The sequence below is a fragment of the Crinia signifera genome, chromosome 8, assembly GCF_055691185.1.
Source record: "Crinia signifera chromosome 8, ASM5569118v1, whole genome shotgun sequence".
NCBI lineage: Eukaryota > Metazoa > Chordata > Amphibia > Anura > Myobatrachidae > Crinia > Crinia signifera.
The window spans coordinates 78,593,151-78,613,949 of NC_139224.1; the positions used below are offsets into that span (position 1 = coordinate 78,593,151).

At 43.4% G+C, this 20,799-nt stretch overlaps 1 protein-coding gene across 4 annotated transcripts in view; it reads left to right on the forward strand.

Moving 5' to 3' along the window:
* The window catches only part of KIFAP3 (kinesin associated protein 3), a 250,868-nt gene that overhangs the window by 103,346 nt on the left and 126,723 nt on the right, over nucleotides 1-20,799 (forward strand). For all 4 annotated transcript variants that reach the window (XM_083156696.1, XM_083156699.1, XM_083156698.1 and 1 more), the window contains one exon: nucleotides 19,872-20,034. In XM_083156696.1, coding sequence (XP_083012822.1) covers nucleotides 19,872-20,034 — 163 coding nt within the window. The remainder of the gene's footprint in view (nucleotides 1-19,871; nucleotides 20,035-20,799) is intronic.

The following is a 20,799-nucleotide window of genomic DNA, read 5'->3' on the forward strand; positions in this document are numbered from 1 at the left end:
CTCGGGAGAAATTGCGGCACAGATTTTGGGGTGCTTTGTCTCCTTCATTCCTTGTGAAAATGAAAAATTTTGAGCCAGAACTGCATTTTTGTGTAAAAAATGTAATTTTTAATTTTCACAGCCCAGTTGTACCAAAATTGCTGAAACCCCTGGAGGTTTGAAATGTACACTATACCCCTAGATGAATTCCCTGAGGGGTGTTGTTTGCAAAATGGGGTCACTTGTGGGGGAGGTTCCTAACTTTTAGCATCTTATGGTGCCTAGAAACCTACATGGTGCCTAAAAAATAATCTCATAAAAAGGAGGCTCCAAAATCAAGTAGGTGCTCCTTCTATTATGAAGCCTGTGGTTTGGTCAACGTGCACACTAGGGCCACATATAGGATATTTATGAAAACAAAAGAATTGGGGGAATCAATTTTTAGTCACATTTCTCTAGTAAAATCTACTGTGTTCCTTAGAAAAATGTATTAAAATTGAAAATCTGCTAAAAAAATAAAATTTTGAAATTTCACCTACACTTTGTTTTAATTCCTGTGAAACACCTAAAGGGTTAACAAACTTCCAAAATGCTGTTTTGAATACTGTGAGGGGTGTAGTTTTTGAAATGGCATCATTTATGGGGGTGTCTCACATACAAGTCCCTCAAAGTCACATCAGAACTGAACTGGTCCCTAAAAAAATCAGTGTTGGAAATTTTCTTGAAAATTTGAGAATTTGCTATTCATATTTTAAGCCTCCTAGTGTCCAAAAAAATTAAAAGGAGGTTGAAATAATGATGGCAACATAAAGTAGACATATGGTCTTTGTTAGTTATTAACTATTTTGAGTGGTATGATTATTTGTCTCACAAGCAGAAAATTTGCTAATAATAATTATGCTGGTTGCAGCTTTCCTCCGTGGGACTAAGCGAACCTCCGCTGAGCGGTATATTGGTACTGCACAATAATTGTGCTAATTTACGGTTACAGCTCCATGAGACTAAACAATTTCATTAGTTAATACACAATATTGACACACATTTTTAACAGCACGTGCATACGGCCGTATGCACGTGCTGTTAAAAATGTGTGTCAATATTGTGTATTAACTAATGAAATTGTTTAGTCTCATGGAGCTGTAACCGTAAATTAGCACAATTATTGTGCAGTACCAATATACCGCTCAGCGGAGGTTCGCTTAGTCCCACGAAGGAAAGCTGCAACTAGCATAATTATTATGCAAAGTAATATACCGCTTAGCAGAGCCCTAACGGTTATTTAATTCAGATGTGTACTTGCACAAGCTATAACTAGCATAATCTATATACAGTGCAACACACCGCTCAGCGGGGTTTAATGATTGTCTAACTTGGATGTGTATCGCACAAGCTATTATTAGCACAACTATCGTACATTGTAACATACCGCTCAGCGGGACTCAACAGTTGCTTATCCTGCTGTGTGTACTGCACAAGCCATAGTTAGTACAATCACCATACAGTGTAAAACACTGTCTAGCGTGAGTTCTCACAGTTGTCCAACCTGGATGTGTGCCATATATCGCTTATGCCGGTCACTAGATTTTGACAGCACACAGACCGCATACATAATCAGTGAGTCTTAAAAGTAGCGCTGTAACTTACATTTCATGTAGCAGGCTGCACCGCTCAGCGAAATACAGGGCATGTTCAATATAAGTGCGCACTGTGTTATACTTCGCCCACATATACCTGTCATCAGCAGGGAATGAGGTCTGAAACCTAGCAGACCAGTCGACATAGCAGGCAGAGACAACACATAATCTCTCCGTCTGTACCCAGTCAAATGTGACATGTGCTCTGACAGATAGAGCACCGGACGATTGGACACAGTGTAACCACCATTGGAACTGTAATAAAAATCCCCGTCCCCGTAACTGAGCCTGTAATTCAACAGAAGAAACTCCTCCTGAGACCTCTCTATATGTACCCCAGATAAGCGAAGGATTATAATGTAAAATAACACGAATAACCACTTGCATGGTACATACTTTAAACAACAGCGTGATATTCCCATAAACTACAACAACTGTACATCAACCAATTGTATCAATCATGTATTTGCAATTATCAGATTAACAGGAGCCTATCTAATATAATATAACAGTTGCCTATTTAAATATCCACCGTCTGAAAGGATAAACTGCAAATAAATAGAGGGACCTGGCTGCACACACCGCCAGATCACCCATGCAATTTTTCCTAGAATCCCCTCATCACCTAATAATGGGCCTTATTTTGGTTCATTCTTTCTGACAAAATCCTTCTTAGATGGACAAAACCATGTGCACTGCAGGGGGGGCAGATGTAACATGTGCAGAGTGAATTAGATTTGGGTGTGTAATTTTGTTTCTGTGCAGGGAAAATACTGACTGCTTTATTTTTACACTGCAATATAGATCTCACTTTGAAGTAAAACCCCACCCAAATCTAATTCTCTCTGCACATGTTACATCTGCCCCACCTGCAGTGCACATGGTTTTGCCCATCTAAGAAGGATTTTGTCAGAAAGAATGAACCAAAATAAAGCCCAATGTGACATTATAAACATCACACGAATCGCTGCATGTTCTATTTTGTGCTAACGGGTAGGAAGCGTATATCAGTAACATAAACTGCCAAATATTGCAACAATTACGCATTTTTGATACCTGTGGATTGGAAATTCAATAGAGGGATCCAACTACAAATATTGTCGGATCACCCATGCAATCCTCCCTATAGTAATTTTTGTATAGCACGGAATTCTACCTGTGCACATTACTAAATTACGGTTGTTTACAACACCGGAAGGTACGGCCCGTACGCCTGTCTAGGTGTTTTTACAGCAAAACATAGTACTGTATACACACCACCCCAATCTTTCTAACAATAGTGCATAACAGCGATACACTCTGAGGGCATATGATCCAGGATTAATTGGAACCCAATAGAGGTATCTGACCGCATACACACGGACAGATCACCCATCCAATCTCTCCTGTGAACACACCCAATGGTAACATATATTTGAATAGATATGGCTTCAGGGTACACGATCTAAGATTAATTGGAACCCAATAGAGGTATCTGACTGCATACACATGGTCAGACCACCCATCCAATCTCCCCTATAAAAGTACCCAATTGCAACATACATTGCAAAGATACGACATAATTCACCACTTGTTGTAGTGACAATCAAGAGGAGGAATCTCACGCCACGACCTATTAACATAGGACACACACACAGCACGTGCATTTTAAATAATTGTTCAATGTTTTTGTCAGTCATGTACGTAGCTTATATTTCACTTTAATGGCCTTCTTTTTATCGACATTATTAAAAGTTAATTTTTTAAATAATATTCATATCTTCTCTTCAGTGCTCCAGCCAAAAAGACAATCCTTTTCTGTCTCTTTCTTGGTTCAAAATAAAGACAGAGACTGACTAATCGCACACAAAAACAAAGGTGTTAGATTTTAGGAAGGTTGATTTTGTAGAGATGGGAAACTCTGTAAGGGATTCTTTGGCAGAGTGGAAGAACTTGGAAGGAGTGAAGGATAAGTGGGAAAAATTAAAAAGTGCAATTCTAAAAGCAACAGAACTTTGTGTCAAAAGAGTTAGGAAAAACACAAGAAAAAGAAAGCCATTATGGTTTGCAAAAGAAGTAGCAAGTATTGTGAAAGCAAAAAAGTTGGCCTTTAAGAAATTTAAGCCGACACAGAAGAATGAGGACAAAGAGGTGTATCTTGTTAGACAGAAGGAGGCTAAGAAGGTAATCAGATGTGCAAAAGCACAGGCTGAAGAGAAAATGGCCCAGTCAGTGAGTAAAGGGGGGGGGGGGGAACTTTTTTTAGGTATATAAGTGAAAGGATAAAAGCAAAAAGTGGAATAATTAGACTGAAGACAGAGAGTGGAAGTTTTCTTGAGGGGGACAATGTAATAGCAGATACTATTAATAATTATTTCTGCTCAGTATTCACTGCTGAAAGAGAGGGGAAGGGGCCACAGTTAAGTTGCAAGTATAGTCAGAAAACTGAGGGAGAGACAAGTACATTTACAGAGGAGAAAGTCCTCACAGAACTTTTAAAACTGAAAGTGGATAAATCAATGGGGCCAGATGGGATACATCCAAGGATACTAAAAGAGCTTAAAGGGGAGCTGGTAAAACCAATAACAGAATTATTCAACCAGTCACTAGCTACTGGAGTAATCCCAGAGGACTGGAAAACAGCAAATGTAGTCCCACTGCACAAAAGTGGAAGCAAGGAAGAGGTAAGCAACTATCGAACAGTGAGCCTTACATCAGTAGTAGGGAAATTGATAGGAACACTCTTAAAACAAAGAGTTGTAGAATATCTTAAAACCAGCAATTTACAGGATCCAAAACTGGGGGAAGATCATGTCAAACAAATCTTATTGACTTTTTTGACTGGGTGACTAAAGTAATAGATCAAGGTGGGGCTGTAGATGTAGCTTATCTAGACTTTAGTAAAGCTTTTGACACTGTCCCACATCGCAGACTGTTAAATAAACTTGAAAGCTTGGGATTGGATTCTAAGATAGTTGAATGGATAAGAGCATGGTTGCAGGACAGAAAACAGAGAGTTGTAGTAAATGGAGTACAGTCAAAGGAGGGAAAGGTTACAAGTGGAGTACCCCAGGGATCTGTACTTGGACCAGTGCTTTTTAATATCTTTATTGGTGATATTGCAAATGGAATTGAGGGTAAAATGTGCCATTTTGCAGATGACACAAAGGTATGCAACAAGGTAGACACTCCAGGAGGGCTAAAACAAATGATTGAGGATCTAGGTAGATTAGAGAAATGGTCAAGAGCATGGCAACTACAGTTTAATGCCAAAAAATGCAAAATCATGCACTTGGGTCTCAGAAATCCAAATACTAAATATAGTATAAATGGCACTATAGTGGAAACTACTGAGGAAGAGAGGGATCTAGGTGTCACTATTTCAGGGGACTTAAAAGCAGGTAGGCAATGTAACAAAGCAATGAAGAAGGCAAGTCAGATGCTTGGTTGCATAGGGAGAGGTATCAGCAGTAGAAATAAAGAAGTAATAATGCCACTGTATAGGTCATTGGTACGACCTCACCTAGAGTATTGTGTTCAGTTCTGGAGGCCATATCTCCAGAAGGATATAAATACATTAGAGACTGTACAAAGAAGGGCAACTAAAATGGTGCATGGCCTACATCACAAAACGTACCAGGAAAGACTAAAAGATCTAAATATGTGACATGATAGAAACTTTCAAATATGTCAAGGGTTTTAACAAGGTACAGGTGGGAGACATTCTTCACAGGAAGAGGAGCAACAGAACACGAGGACATGCACTGAAACTAGAGGGAGGAAGATTCAGGGGAAATGTGAGGAAGAATTACTTCACAGAAAGAGTAGTAGATAAGTGAAATAACCTCCCATAAGAGGTGGTAGAGGCAAATACAGTAGTACAATTTAAACATTAGGGCGGAGTGAAAAAACTGAAATTGAGAAATTCAAAATCGGCTAGTGTGGAAAAGTTGTGACTTGACCTGAATAAGAAACGTGCAAAAGCATTTTGATCTGAGTCAACATCTTCTGTTCTGGCAAGAGGCCTGAAGTTTCACTTTTTTGGTGAAAATTACGAAAACTATGAAGATGCTCCGATCTAGTTAAAATTATGTCAGGATGTCTTAGAGTGGTTCATTAATATACTTTAGCTTAGTAAAAGAGAGTACGAGATTGTCCTAGTGCAAAGTGAATGACTTCGGTGGGAGAAAAAAATCCCTAATAATTGACCCATTTTCATGGTCACAATTGTGAATATTGTGTGTTTTCTCCTGAACGTGTTTATAATAGAAGAAGCACAAATACTCTAAATGGAATTTCGGTGACACTGTATGAAATATAACACTGCATAATAGCCCTTAATCAGACCTGATCCCAGTACAAATTTGTTCTCAAAATGGGCAAAACAAATGCTGCATTGCAGGTGGGGCAGATGTAACGTGCTGAGAGAGTTAAATTTGGGTGGGGTGTGTTGAAACTGAAATCTAAATTACAGTGTAAAAATAATGCAGCCGGTATTTACCTTGCACAGAAACAAAATAACTCACACAAATCTAAAGGTGGCCATACATCTACAGATCGATTGTCAGATTGGGCCGGTTGGAACAAACAGCTGGTAATATCTGAATGACAGTTTTTCAGCATTTTGTCAAATGGTCAAAGCAAATGGTCAACTGTCATTTGCTCTCATCTTTTACCAGGATTTTGTTCCATCCAGACAGATCGGACAATAAATCTGTAGATGTATGGCCACCTTAAATCTCTCTGCACATGTTACATCTGCCCCACCTGCAGTCCAGCATTTTTTTGCCCATTTTGAGAACAAAATTGTACTGCAATCAGGTCTGATTAAGGGCCACTATGCAGTGTTATATTTCACACAGTGTCACTGAAATACATGAAATTGGATTTATGCTGCTCTCTTTGCAGTGCATATACAAAGATAGACAATCCTGTGTACATAAATAAGAAATAACTGTTGCAGTCGGTTATTGAAAAACAGTAACTGTTACAATAAGTATTACAAGTAAGTGTAAACTGGCTAATGTATCATTTTACATTTCACTTCTGTTTATTGACAGAAAAAGAGTGTTGCATCCCCTATACTGGGAACATGATTGGGCTGCATTACAGCATATAATTATGCCAAAGATAAGCCAATATATTAACTGTTAAATACGTTGAAGTGTATTATGATGTAATAAATTGTAAGCTTGCAGCAGGGCCCTCTAACCCCCAAGTCTGTCTGTCATTACCCAGTTTGTTTTATCACTGTCTACTATTGTAAAGCGCAACGGAATCTGCTGAGCTATATAAGAAACTGTAAGTAAATAAATAAATACATCTAATGTTTAGGGGAAAAAAAACAAGAACATTGATTCAAAAAATAACAGGTTAATCATTCTATGAGTGGTGTCCAGCAGTACATATATGCCAATCACTGTGTTCATTTCTAGGTAGCAGGGCCGTCTTAACAGCAGTGTGGGCACCTGGGCAAAGCAATGCACTGGGGCCTTTACCCATTCTCCCCTCCTAGGGGTGGGGGGTGGTATCAGCAGCAGCTTTGATGTCCCACGGGTGGCAGGGGTGCTCTATCTTCCATTTAACATGTAGGACCTGGAGCAGTAACTTCTGCTAATTACTCCTTTACTGCACAGGTGGTGGGAGGGTGAACACTAACGTGTGGAAGGGGGCACTGAGCTGTATAAAGGGTCCCTTGTAAATGACTTCCAGGGAGGTAATGGGTGTTTTATACACAGGGGATGGTTGGATAATGGAGTGGGCTTAATATTCGTCATTTTCCGGTGGAAGGGCAGCTTGTTTGACTGCAGATATCGCCATTATCTGTAAATAGATTTCTTAGCCTAGGATAAAAACCTAGAGTCCCAACTTTCAGGAGGTGCTGGGAACTTGGGTATCAGAGATCAGGAGCCAGAGCAATCCATTGACAAAAATATAAAACTACACCAGACGTTTGGAGCTGGAGCAGGGACCGGCTGCCTAAAGGCTGATATCTCTGGTTCTGGGCATGATAGAGACAAGCCGCTAGTGTCAGAGAGAACCTGAGAAATATGACTGGAAATTGTAATTAACAGGTCGGATGTGGACTGCTGCTTTGAAGTTGGATATCTGCAGTTCCCCATTGCCGATTTTCAAAATTCTGGTATCCCTGGAAAAAGGGGATCCACAGCTATCAACATAGAGCCCTTATACGCCTGGGGCCCCTGGGCAAGTGCCCAGTAAGCCCTTACAAAAAGACGGCCGGATTGATCAGCAATACTTATTACAGCATAATGCACTTTAATGTATTTAACTGTTAATATATTGGCTTATCTTTGGCATAATTATATGCTGTAATGCAGCTGCAGGTGGGGCAGATGTAACATGTGCAGAGGGAGTTAATGTGGCTATACATCTACAGATTCATTGTCCGATCTGTCTGTTTGGAACACAATACTGGTAATGGATGAGAGCACTTTGCTTTGAAATGCTGGAAAACTGCAAAAAACTGTCATTCAGATATTACCAGGTATTTGTTCCAACCAGCCAGATCTGACAATCGATCTGTAGATGTATGGCCACCTTTAGATTTGTGTTGAGTTATTTTGTTTCTGTGCAGGGTAAATACCTGCTGCATTATTTTTACACTGCAATTTAGATTTCAGTTTCAACACACCCCACCCAAATGTAACTCTCTCAGCACGTTACATCTGCCCCACCTGCAATGCAGCATTTGTTTTGCCCATTTTGAGAACAAATTTGTACTGCGATCAGGTCTGATTAAGGGCTATTATGCGGTGTTATATTTCACACAGTGGCATTGAAATTCCATTTACAGTATTTGTGCTTCTTCTATTATAAACACGTTCAGGAGAAAACACACAATATTCACAATTGTGACCATGAAAATGGGTCAATTATTAGGGATTTTTTTCTCCCGCCAGTCAGTCACTTTGCACTAGGACAAGCTCGTACTGTTTTTTACTATGCTAAAGTATATTAATGAACCACTCTTAAGACATCCTGACATAATTATAACTAGATCGGAGCATCTTCATAGGTTTCACTATGTTCACCTAAAAAGTGAAACTTTAGGCCTCTTGCCAGAACAGAAGATGTTGACTCAGATCAAAATGCTTTTGCACGTTTCTTATTCAGGTCAAGTCACAACTTTCCCACACTAGCCGATTTTGAATTTCTCAATTTCAGTTTTTTCACTCCGCCCTATTAAACATGCTTGGGATAAGCATATTAATATCCTTACAAAAAAATAAGGATCAAATATGGTTTGAGGTAACATGTTTAAAAAAAGGGGGCAGACTAGATGGACCAAGTGGTTCTTATCTGCCGTCAAATTCTATGTTTCTATCTGTATTTAATTTGGCACTTGCGGAGCTCATCGGTTGGTGGACTACGCTGCTGTAAGGTGGACCATGACAAGTCTTCCGTTGAAGTCATTGAGCTGTCGCTCCTTCTGCATGATCTGCTCTTTTTGTTAGTAGTGGTGTAGTCTGCAGATGACATCGCTTGGCTTGTCAGTGGGAGCACCTCTGGGATGGAGGGCCCTATGAGCTCTGTCAAAGACCACATCCTCATTCGGATCCTTTTTCAAGAGTTTCGTTGAAGACTTTCATTAATGCTGGGATCATGGGGGCTGTACATCCTCTGGGAGGCCTCTAATCCTTATGTTGTTTCTTCTCCCTCTGTTGTCTAGATCTTCAATCTTAGCTTTCATAGATCTTATCTCTGTAGATTGAAAGTGATAATGTTAGTCAGTTTGTAGAAGGCTGTGTCAGTTGATTCCTGATGGTTTTATAATTCAACAAGACAGTCAGAGAGAGTAGAGAGATCTTTGTTTAACAGAAACAATCTCTTACCTGATGGTGGTTTGGATGTCTTCCTTGGTGGGCAAGGTTTTGATGCATGTCAGAATTACTTGAATTTCCTTACCTACTTTGTTGGACAAAGAAGAGTGAGGACCTTCCATTGTGGGAGGTCTTGAGGATTAGAAGAAGCAGGTGAGGATTCTGGTTTCTCAGGACTCGAGTGTTAAGTGTTAAAGCAGGGAGACAACCATGTGCACAGATCCCCAGTGGCAATCGGCTACATAATCATTGTCTTGAGCTCAATGGCTGAAGGTGAAATGTGGTGTACGTCTTCTCTTTGATTTCACATTCATCCCAAAGCCCACGCTGTTGACTATCAGCCAAATCACTGTGTTTTGACGGAGAACAGGGATCAGCGATGGCTACTAGTACTGGGGCAGCAATGATGGCTCCAGCAAGGGAGAGGTAAATGGGTAGCCATGGTGCCTCCAATAAACAACCAGTGTTAGCAGACCCAGGAGCTGTATATGGACCAGCATAACAGTCAGTAGGGTCAGTTAGTGGAATAGAAGCATGTAGCAGAGAGCTTTATAGGAGAGAGCCCATAACAGCAGCAGCTAATGCCAGGCAAATGTAGTAAGTGAGGAGAGGGGTATTTCTGGCAGGGAAGATCAGTGCCAGGGATTATAGCTACAGGTCATGAGAGGGGGCTTCCAGGAGCTGTACTTGGAGTAGAGAAGAAGTTAGAGACCAGGACTATATCCACAGTCCTGTGTGGGGCTGACTTGGGTCAAAAACCTAAAAAAAGCAGGTGGAACCCATGTACCCAACAGCAGCTGCAGCGTATAGGCTCTTTTGCTATGTGTGGGGTCCAGGACAGGTGTCCAAGCACCTCATCAGCCAAGTGGGAGAGTGTGGAAGTGAGATGCTAGCTGCTTGCAGTAGGGGGCACAGCGGGTTTCTGGCACATACTGGAAGCTGCGGCTCTGCAAAGTGGGAGGTTCAAGCTCAATGAAGGACGGCAGCAGGCAGTGGCTGAGATATAGGGGAGGAACGGGTGCCCACTAGTGGCCTTGTAATCAGTAGGGCGGCAAGGGCTGAGATCTCTCGGTGCGTCTGTTAGACTGTGCCTATGTTAAGCAGGCATTGGTGGCATTGGGAGAAGACTACAGCGGCAGCGCTGCTACAGCACTTAGCAGCACTGCCGCTGCACAGGAACTTGCGTTCAGGAGTAGTGGCTACCCCGTAGGGTGAGGATGCGGCAGGCTAGAATACTCCCGCGGGGACCTTGAGAAGTGCGTGGGAGCGCCGCGGAGCTCGATGGACAGTTCGGCCTTAAACTTTATGTCCTGGCTCAGCAGTAACGGCAGGCTTCCACCCGCAGTGACCAAATAAATGATCACCACATACCGCCACACTCAGCAGAAGATGGGCTGCCAAAACTAGTGCAAATAAAGTATAAAAGCCATGCCCCCAACAACCAGTCTCTTAAAGAAAATGGCTTTTAAAAGTGAGACAATCACCAACACAACTCTTGAATTAGCACTAAGGGAGCAGCTGTCACAGGTTTAGGATAAATTAGCTTACCTAAGGTGCATGAGAGTTGTGTTGGTGATTGTTTCACATTTAAAAGCCATAAGGTATTTGGCAGTTAAACTCTGTCCCAGCTGAAGTGTCTGCTCAATCAAGCAGTCTTCTACTGTGTAATAAAGTTTATCTTCCATTCTCATGCCTTCATGTCTGCTACCACTAGAGCACCAACATGAATACTAAAGTGCTTTATCAATCTATCTCTATTGTGTATGTCTATTTTTGAGCAAGAGTTGGATTAATCATCCATGCTACCTCTATTCACCAGTTTTCTCAGATTCAACATCCAACACTGGCCCAAGCCAAGCCAACCCAACCCAAACCCTCTGGAGTGACATAAAATAAAGAATTAAATGTTTGATGAGTTCAAGGTGATGATTCTTAACGTGTTTAGTATAGGAAGTCTCCCCCAACCCAAAGAAGTCTAAAGAAGAACTTTTTGAGAATATTACATATTGTTAAATACAGTGAAAATAACTGACACACATTGGTAGTTTGGACAACCGAAGGGGTCATTCAGAATGCAATTATCGAATGACCGTGCATGTGCGTGGTACACAGTGCACATGCGTGAGCCATTTGCCCGAAGGCTAGCCTTCACTCACTGCTCACAGGGTGATTGACACCCTTCAGGCATTTGGAGGCATGCTGCCAGTGTTTTCTGGGCGGCCCCCTGAAAATGCAGGCATTTCCGGCCTTTGGGAGGTAAGGCACCTAACGTCATCAGCGGCCTCCTCCCCACAGCTTTCGCATCACCGAATGAGTCCTGATTCAAGGCCCATACACACTAGACGATTTTCAGCTGAAAATCGCTCATTTTGGCCATTCTGAGCGATTTTCAGCTGAAAATCGCCCAGTATGTATGGGCCACAGATGGTAGACTAGCGATGATGCGCGATCCCATATCATCGCTAGCAAAATCTCTAATCTGCTGGTTTTACCAGCATGCCAGTGATGATGGCTGGTTTTATCAGCTCCATATAGCGCCGCAGGGAGGTAAAAGCCGCTGCCGTCACCCCGCCCCATCCGCATTAGCGCCAGCACCTCTAGTCCCCTTCTCCCTCCCCAGCTTACTCTGCTCGGTATACTCACTCGAGCAGCTATCTGCAGCAGCTCCGTGTCCCCCTGTCAGTACGCCGGCGCCTGCTTCCCTTCTCTCTCCCCCTGCTCTGTATATTCATGGAGCAGGGAGAAAAAGCCGCCCACCCGCCTGCCTGCCTGCTCTCCGACTCCCCTGCCCGCAGGAGCGCTATTGATTAGCCAGTAATATATACATTGCTGGCACATGCCAGCAATGTATATATTTCTGGTAGCCCTGCACACCAATGAATATTTATTAGCTGGTAATATATACATTGCTGGCACATGCCAGCAATGTATATATTACTTGTACCAATGCCCACCAATGAATATTTAGGTACTTGTTTCCTAGCACGGCGCTACAGATTTTAATTGTATTGATCGCGGCCACAAAAATCGCGTTGATTGCATCGCATGCCAACCAAATCGCATGCGATGCGCTCGACGCGATTTTTACATTGAAATAAATGTAAAATGGTCCCTGAGACCCAATTTTACATTGATTTCAATGTAAAAAGCCCCCAAAACCCCCATTTTCATAGCAACCCCCCCCCCCCCCTCGATGAGTGAAATGGCCCTCCATTGTTAATGCCACCCCACTATTGACACCAACCCGAAGCGTGGTGAGTGCAGCGAGCCCGCGAGGGGCGGCGGTATGCGTCCTCTGACCTTTTCATACCCCCACTATTGACGTCGGCGTGGAGTTGATTTTATAAAGTGTGGCGAGCGCAGCGAGCCACCGAGCCCGAAGCGTGGTGAGCGGACGCGCATAATTTCACAGGTATACGCGTCCCCTCGCGGGGCTCGCCACACTTCGGGCACTTTATAAAATCATCTCCACGCCGATGTGGATAGTGGGGGTATGAAAAGGTCGGAGGACACGTACCGCCACCCCTCACGGGCTCGCTGCGCTCGCCACGCTTCGGGTTGGCGTCAATAGTGGGGTGGCGTTAACAATGAGGGGGCATTAACCATACTTAATACCCATGAGGGGGCATATACAATGAGAAATTGCCCATATTGGCCCTTTTCCCATTTTTCCCTATGTAAAATAGCGTTGAGCGCGTCAATATAATGGCATGCGACCGACGCGATCAACGCAATTTTAACTTTAACTCATTTAACATTGTACTCTATGGGAAAATCGCGTCGGTCGCATCGCGGGCCATTATAATGGCCCGCGATGGACGCGATCAACGCGATTTTCTCTTTACGGCCAATTAAAGCTGGTAATTGACAGAAAATCGCGTCCATCGTGTCGATCGCATGCCTTAAGTACCTTAACTTAAAGCATGCGATCAACCCCGACGGGCGCCGTGCTAGGAAACAAGTACCAATATTTATTAGCTGTTAATATATACAGTACATTGCTGGCACATGCCAGCAATGTATATGTTTCTGGTAGCCCTGCCCACCAATGACTATTTATTAGCTGGTAATATATACATTGCAGGCACATGCCAGCAATGTATATATTTCTAGGGCTTCCTGCTCGCTATCACCGCTCGCCCTGTCAGTATTCAACTCACCCCCCTCATACACGCCTATTCCCGCTCGCTCCATTTTTTGAGCGAGGGGGAATTGGTGTATGCGGCTGCAGAAGCAGCGAGATTCGCTGCTAAATACAGCGGGTTCGCTGCATTAGCCACAGGTATCGCTGTTTGGGGGAATCCTTACCGTCCTGTGATGGCGAGGATTCCCCCGGAATGTTGAATAGGGCGAGCAGCCGGCGAGGGGGTTAAACAGCGAGGATCGCGGGTTTTCTGCGATCCTCGCTGTTTAACGCCCTCGCCGGCCGCGGCGAGCGGCATTGAATACTACCCATTATGTTATAGGGGTAACACATGCATTGCTGGTCTGCGTCAGCAATATATGCGTTACCGCCGCCACTGTCAAACGCCAGTGATCCCTGGTCGTTTGCAGACAGACATTTTGGGGCATGCCATTACCATTTTCTGGGAGTTCACCAGAAAATGCAGGTGTTCCCCAGCGATTCAGAGTCACCAGTGCCCATCATCAGTGCCCACCTCCACCCCCCTCCCCCCATGGCCATCACAGTGCTAAGTTATTCCTGGCTTACTTGGTGCAGGGGGAAAGTCATTTGATGGTGAATGGTTTCTCCCTACATGCACGGCTGCAAATGAAGTTCCAGCTGTGCACATGGGAAGCATTTCGCACTGGGTGGGGTGGCGTTTACCTGATTGCTGGGCTCCAAATATATGCAGCCCAGCGATCAGTTCTGAATCAGAGCAGAAATGCAATGAATAAAATGGCCCTTGCCCTTGGAATTCAAACCCAGACCATTATGTAAATAGCCTTTTATATGAAAGATTTTCAGCAAAGTCTTTCACCTCCTGCAAATCTCTTGCTCTTTGGAAAAATAGCTCAGTGTGTACGCACTACTTTGGTGACAGATATATCTTTTAAAGATTTTGGCAAAGTCTTGTGAAATGAAAATCTTCTAGTGTGTATGGGCATTTACTCAGTGCTGTGAGCAGGGGGAAAAAATCATGCAATAGTGAATAATTTTCCCCCTATGTGCTGTGAATGCGTACGCTCCTGGGGGCGGGGAGAGAAAACAAAAATTGTGAAAACAATATTGCTACCAGAAAGGCTTGTAATCCACAATACGACAATGCTAAATATTTCTGAGTGACTTCCTAAATGTTGTGTTTTTTTTTTTTTTTTAAAAGATGGGTTCAGAAGTAGGTGCTCCTTACTGACTGTATGATAGGTGTCTAACTACACCTGGTTCTGTTCAACCATAGGTTAAACGTAATTGTTTAGTTGAAGTTTCAAAGATTTATTTGATTGTATTAGATTTCATCTTATATTATTAATGAGATCCAATTGCAATTTAAAGTTGTTTTTTTGGGACAGTCTACAAGTTTAATATATATTGTTGTGCACTGGCACTTTTTATTCTTTGTCCTTTCTGGTATATTTTAATGCTACATGATGGAATTTGTTTCACCAGAGTAGTCCATTTCAGATTTATAATAGGGGATGCGATCAGCATTCCGACAGATGGGATATTGGCTGTCACTATTTCAGGGGACTTAAAGGCAGGTAGGCAATGTAACAAAGCAATGAAGAAGGCAAGTCAGATGCTTGGTTGCATAGGGAGAGGTATCAGCAGTAGAAAGAAAGAAGTAATAATGCCACTGTATAGGTCATTGGTACGACCTCATCTAGAGTATTGTGTTCAGTTCTGGAGGCCATATCTCCAGAAGGATATACATACATTAGAGACTGTACAAAGAAGGGCAACTAAAATGGTGCATGGCCTACATCACAAAACGTACCAGGAAAGACTAAAAGATCTTAATATGTATACTTTAGAGCAGAGAAGGGAAAGGGGGGACATGATAGAAACTTTCAAATATATCAAAGTTTTAACAAGGTACAGGTGGGAGACATTCTTCACAGGAAGAGGAGCAGCAGAACACGAGGACATGCACTGAAACTAGAAGGAGGAAGATTCAGGGGAAATTTGAGGAAGAATTACTTCACAGAAAGAGTAGTAGATAAGTGGAATAGCCTCCCATCAGAGGTGGTAGAGGCAAATACAGTAGTACAATTTAAACATGCTTGGGATAGGCATATTGATATCCTTACAAAAAAATAAGGATCAAATATGGTTTGAGGTAACATGTTTAAAAAAGGGGCAGACTAGATGGGCCAAGTGGTTCTTATCTGCCGTCAAATTCTATGTTTCTATGTTTCTATGTTACCATGGCTGTACTGGATTAGGGGGTTAGGTTTAGGAACTAGTGGGGGAATTAGGGTTATGCTGCTGGGGGGTGGGGGGCTGCAAGGGATAGGGTTAAGCACATTTAAGGGGAAGTTACAGTGAGATTTTTATTATTTTATTATTATTTTATATCGTGTGGCGAGCGCAGCGAGCCACCGTGCCCGAAGCGTGGCAAGCGCACGCGGTCTCATAAGAAAAAACGGGAGCCCAGATATTACATAAGTACCTACTTACTTTACCCCTGCTGAATTACCTTCATCTGGATGCCAGCTTCAGTATCCAGTCATCTGTATGTATCATATCCTCTTAATAGACTTAGGAGACACTAAACTAGTACTGTACCTTTTCTTTCATAGTACTGGTAACTTTTTTCGGTACTTGTGTAGTTTCACGGTGCCACTAGATAGGATAGATAGGATACTAGATCGTATACGATTTAGTATGCAATTTGACATAAGATATCGCATAAGATATAGTATAAGATTTACTATCCATTTCATTACCCCACTATCCACTAGGGCGTGGAATTGATTTTATATAGCGTGGCGAGCGCAGCGAGCCACCGAGCCCGAAGCATGGCGAGCATACACTGAATGTATTTTATGGAATTGCATGCAAATGGCACACGATATTGGTGACTTGCTTTGAAACAACATTCGTGTCCCCTCGCGGGGCTCGCTGCGCTCGCCATGCTTAGAGAATCTGGCCCAAATTGTGGTATCAGGAGATGTTAATTTACTTAAGCTGGTGGGCACACCACTGCAGTAAGTAGAAGATGACTTTTTGGATTGTTGTAAGTGTATGAAGGTCAACACAAGTGTATTCTGGATTTAAATTTGTAGGGCTGAAAAAATCAGTGCTCCACCTGTGCCAAGAATAGATTTATTGCCTTTACTAAATGTTGCCTTTGGCATGTGATCTAGAGTTCTCTATTATCAAACCTAAAGTTCTGTTCACTTTAAACTCATTGTTTACGTTAAAAAAAATATTTTTAGTGGCATATGGACCATTTCATAACCTTATGCACAAAAAACTTGGCTGAAACATGACAACAATTTTAGTAATTATTCTATAAAAGTATGTTCTAATGTATAGAATATTTTTATTGTTACTGTTAGCAGTCTGAAAGCTGTGAACCATTAGCTTGTGAATGCATGATAGGAATACATTTACTATTGCTGAGTACAATAAAAAATAACATGCCAGAGACTAAAGGCCCCCATACACTAGGGCGATATACATGCAGTTTGGGAAATTTACAAGTGATTTCAGTGATAAATCACATGTACAGTGGCCAGATTTTGGTGCGATGCACTGCAAGTTCCTGTGTGCTTTGCATCTCACCTTCTAGGTCGCACCTGCAGTCGGTGAAATCCATTGCAGGCCACCGGTCATCAGACATCTGCAGCTGGCTGGGCGAAACATTGCTGCTGCTGCTGCGAGGTCTCCCCCGAGTCCAGCCACCTTCTCTCCTGCGCCTTCCTCCTTCCCTGCTCAGTGGCCGTGTCTCCGACTACCCAGCGGCAGCAGCATTCTCAGACACAGTAGAAAATTCTCATGAGGCTGCTGCTTCCACTGCCCAACAATGCTTTTATATTTTTATTACAATGGCATCAACCCGCAACTCACAGCCCAGGGGTGGCGGGTACAGCCCCAGGCTTCCCATGGAGAGGGGGACCCATTTATTGGGTGGAGTCCCCACTCCCCCAGGGAACTTGCCTGGGCTGCCCAGCCATGGTGATCCTGCTTTAGTCGGGGGATCTTATGTAAAAAGTGTCCCCCAACTGTGGCATGACACCACTGATTGTTTGAGCCCGGTAGGGGTTTCTGAAATACGGGGGACCCCTACTCCTTTTGTCCCCTGTATATTGTGAGCCTGGACCGGGCCAAGAGGCTTGTGCTGGTTATATATATAAAGGGGATCCCCTGCTTTTTTTCCACCTGTATTTCTGTAACCAGAACCAGCTCAATAGGCCTGGGGTTGGTTATAGCTGGGCAGGGGGACCCCACGCCGTTTTCTTTATTATTTATTTAGGTACTCTTTACCTAGAACGGCGCCCGCGATTGGCATCGCGGGCGTCGGGGGTAAAAAATCGCGGGCATCGCGGGCACATAAAAAACGGGTGCGACGCGATGCCCGCGATTTTCCCATAGGGATCAATGTTAAAACTGTGATTGGTCGCGATTTGACTGTTAAATGCCTCAATGCCCGCGATTTGCCCATAGGAATCAATGTTAAATGGGCCACAGAGCCCTAATAGTGCCCTTGAAGTCTAAAATGGCCCCCACAATTGTTAACGCCACCCCACCATCAACGTCAACCCGAAGCGTGGCAAGCTCGCGAGGGGCGGCGGTACGCGTCCTCCGACCTTTTCATACCCCCACTATCCACGTCGGCGTGGAGTTGAGAATAGAATAGTGTGGCGAGCGCAGCGAGCCACCGAGCCCGAAGCGTGGCGAGGGGACGCGGATACCTTCACAGGTAAACGCGTCCCTTCGCGGGCTTCACAGGTGTCCGCGTCGCCATGGACACCTGGGAAGCCCGCGAGGGGACGCGTATAACTGTGAAGGTATCCGCGTCCCCTCGCGGGGCTCGCTGCGCTCGCCACGCTTCGGGCTCGCTGCGCTCGCCACACTATTCTATTCTCAACTCCACGCCGACGTGGATAGTGGGGGTATGAAAAGGTCGGAGGACGCATACCGCCGCCCCTCGCGGGCTCGCTGCGCTCGCCACGCTTCGGGTTGACGTTGATGGTGGGGTGGCGTTAACAATTGTGGGGGCCATTTCAGACTTCAAGGGCACTATTAGGGCTCTGTGGCCCATTTAACATTGATTCCTATGTAAAAATCGCGGGCATTGAGGCATTGAACACTAAAATCGCGTCCAATCTCACTTTTAACATTGATCCCTATGGGAAATCGCGGCCATCGCATCGCACCCGTTTTTTAGTGCATTCGATGGTCGCGATGGGCGCCGTTCTAGGTAAAGAGTACCTTTATTTATTTTTCTATTTTATTACACAGAGAAGCCTACATGGATCTGCCTGATCCGTGCAGGCTTCAGCCAAATACGCTTTGAAAATGAGAAGTAATTTCCAGTCGTATTTTCTGCTGAATTACCAGCCATATTTAGCAGGGATTTGAATCCCGGGATTGAAGCTTCCAATCTCAGGTTTAGTACCCCCGTGCCTGAGCACCTTAGTATATTGCTGCACGGCTGACTGCTGCCGCCGCTGTTCGGGGCAGTGTACTGTGCTGCTGATAGGCAAGGTGGCGCCCAGGCTGTGCAACCCAGCCACCATCACTTCAAGCTGTGCAGCCCAGCCACCACATGCCTTTCAGCAGAGCACACTGTCCCAAACCCAGACGCTTGGCCTCACGCACGCTGTGCTGCTCCGCTACCAGCCGCCTGCCCACTGGAGATGGTCCAGCACCACCACCGCCGTAAATTACAGGACAGGGAAAGGAGAATTGGCGGTGGCGTTATAATGACATGGGGGGGGGGGCATTTATAGTGACATTTGGGGACTGGGTCATTATTTATTTTTTTAGGAAGGCCAATCCCGGGATTGAGCATTTTTCAATCCCGAATCCCATGGGTAGGGTAGCTACTAGTCTCTTCTACATAGCTTTAAATAGCACTATTTATGCCTGTGCCCCTAACACCCTGTAGTACAGCCTGTTAGATAAATTGTATGGTACAACTGTACAGGCCCCCATACAATATGCGATTTGGGCACGATTTCATCGGATTCGAATGAATCGGGCTGTGAAATTGCCCCAAATCGCACATCTAGACATCCCGACCTGTTGCAAGGTCCCGTGCGATTTTATCACATGCAAAACTTGGCACATGAAGTGCTTAATAGCATGTGATCCCTCCCGGGGAGCTGCCGGGACTAGCAGGACTAATCAATGTTTGGGGGCCTTATGCAGTAAGTTAAATTGCATGCAATTTGTCACAGGTTGATAAATTGCATGCAATATATCTGATGCGAAATAAATACTGTTTTGAAATGTGATTATTTTTCCTTCTATTTCCCGAAAAAGGCTGAAATGGATATTATAGAAAAATTGTCTAAAATGGTACCATGTGAGCATGAAGACCTGCTGAACATTACCTTGCGGCTTCTTTTGAACCTCTCCTTTGACACTGGCCTGAGAAACAAAATGGTGCAAGTTGGACTTCTCCCCAAGCTCACCGTGCTTTTAGGTAAATATGTTGACATGTTTTTGTACAAGATAGTGTACAAAATATATATTTTTTTTATGCTGGACTTTTTAAAAGGTTTTTCATGCAAACTTTTTTTGTGTCTATTTAAACTATTGAAAGTTCGTATTATTTATCTAGTTTTATCAGTTGGTGATTTGGTATTTTTCTCTGCTGCCTTCTAGTACATATCAGAAAGAAACATTTTTCGGTACTTATGTAATATCTGGGCTCCCGTTTTTCTTATGAGACCGCGTCCCCTCGGGGGGCTCGCTACACTCGCCACGCTTCGGGCACGGTGGCTCTCTGCGCTTGCCACACTATATAAAATCAACTCCATGCATAGTTGGATAGTAGGGGTATGAAAAAATGGGGTGCATTTAACATGGGAGCCCAGATAATACATAAGTACCCATTTTTCTATCCATACCAAAAAGTCACACTTTTGTAGTGTGCATCTCTCAATAGGACTTCAGACCAAACTACTATGTTCTGAGGCATCACAGGAGTTAGTAGTATTGGGGAAGGGGGAAAGGGAAATTTTATAAGAATTTTATTTGTTAATATATTTGGTTCCACAATAACAGAAATAATTGATACTAACATGTCGATCTTATTTGAAAGTGGAGGTGCTCCCTAGAGAGTGATATGAGACAAGTAAAAGTAAAAAAGAAAGAAAAGAACGCTCTCTTTTTTGGGGGCACAACTTGAAAAATTGATAGTATTAAAATGTATCTTTTATTTGGTTATTTAATTAAAATATGGAGG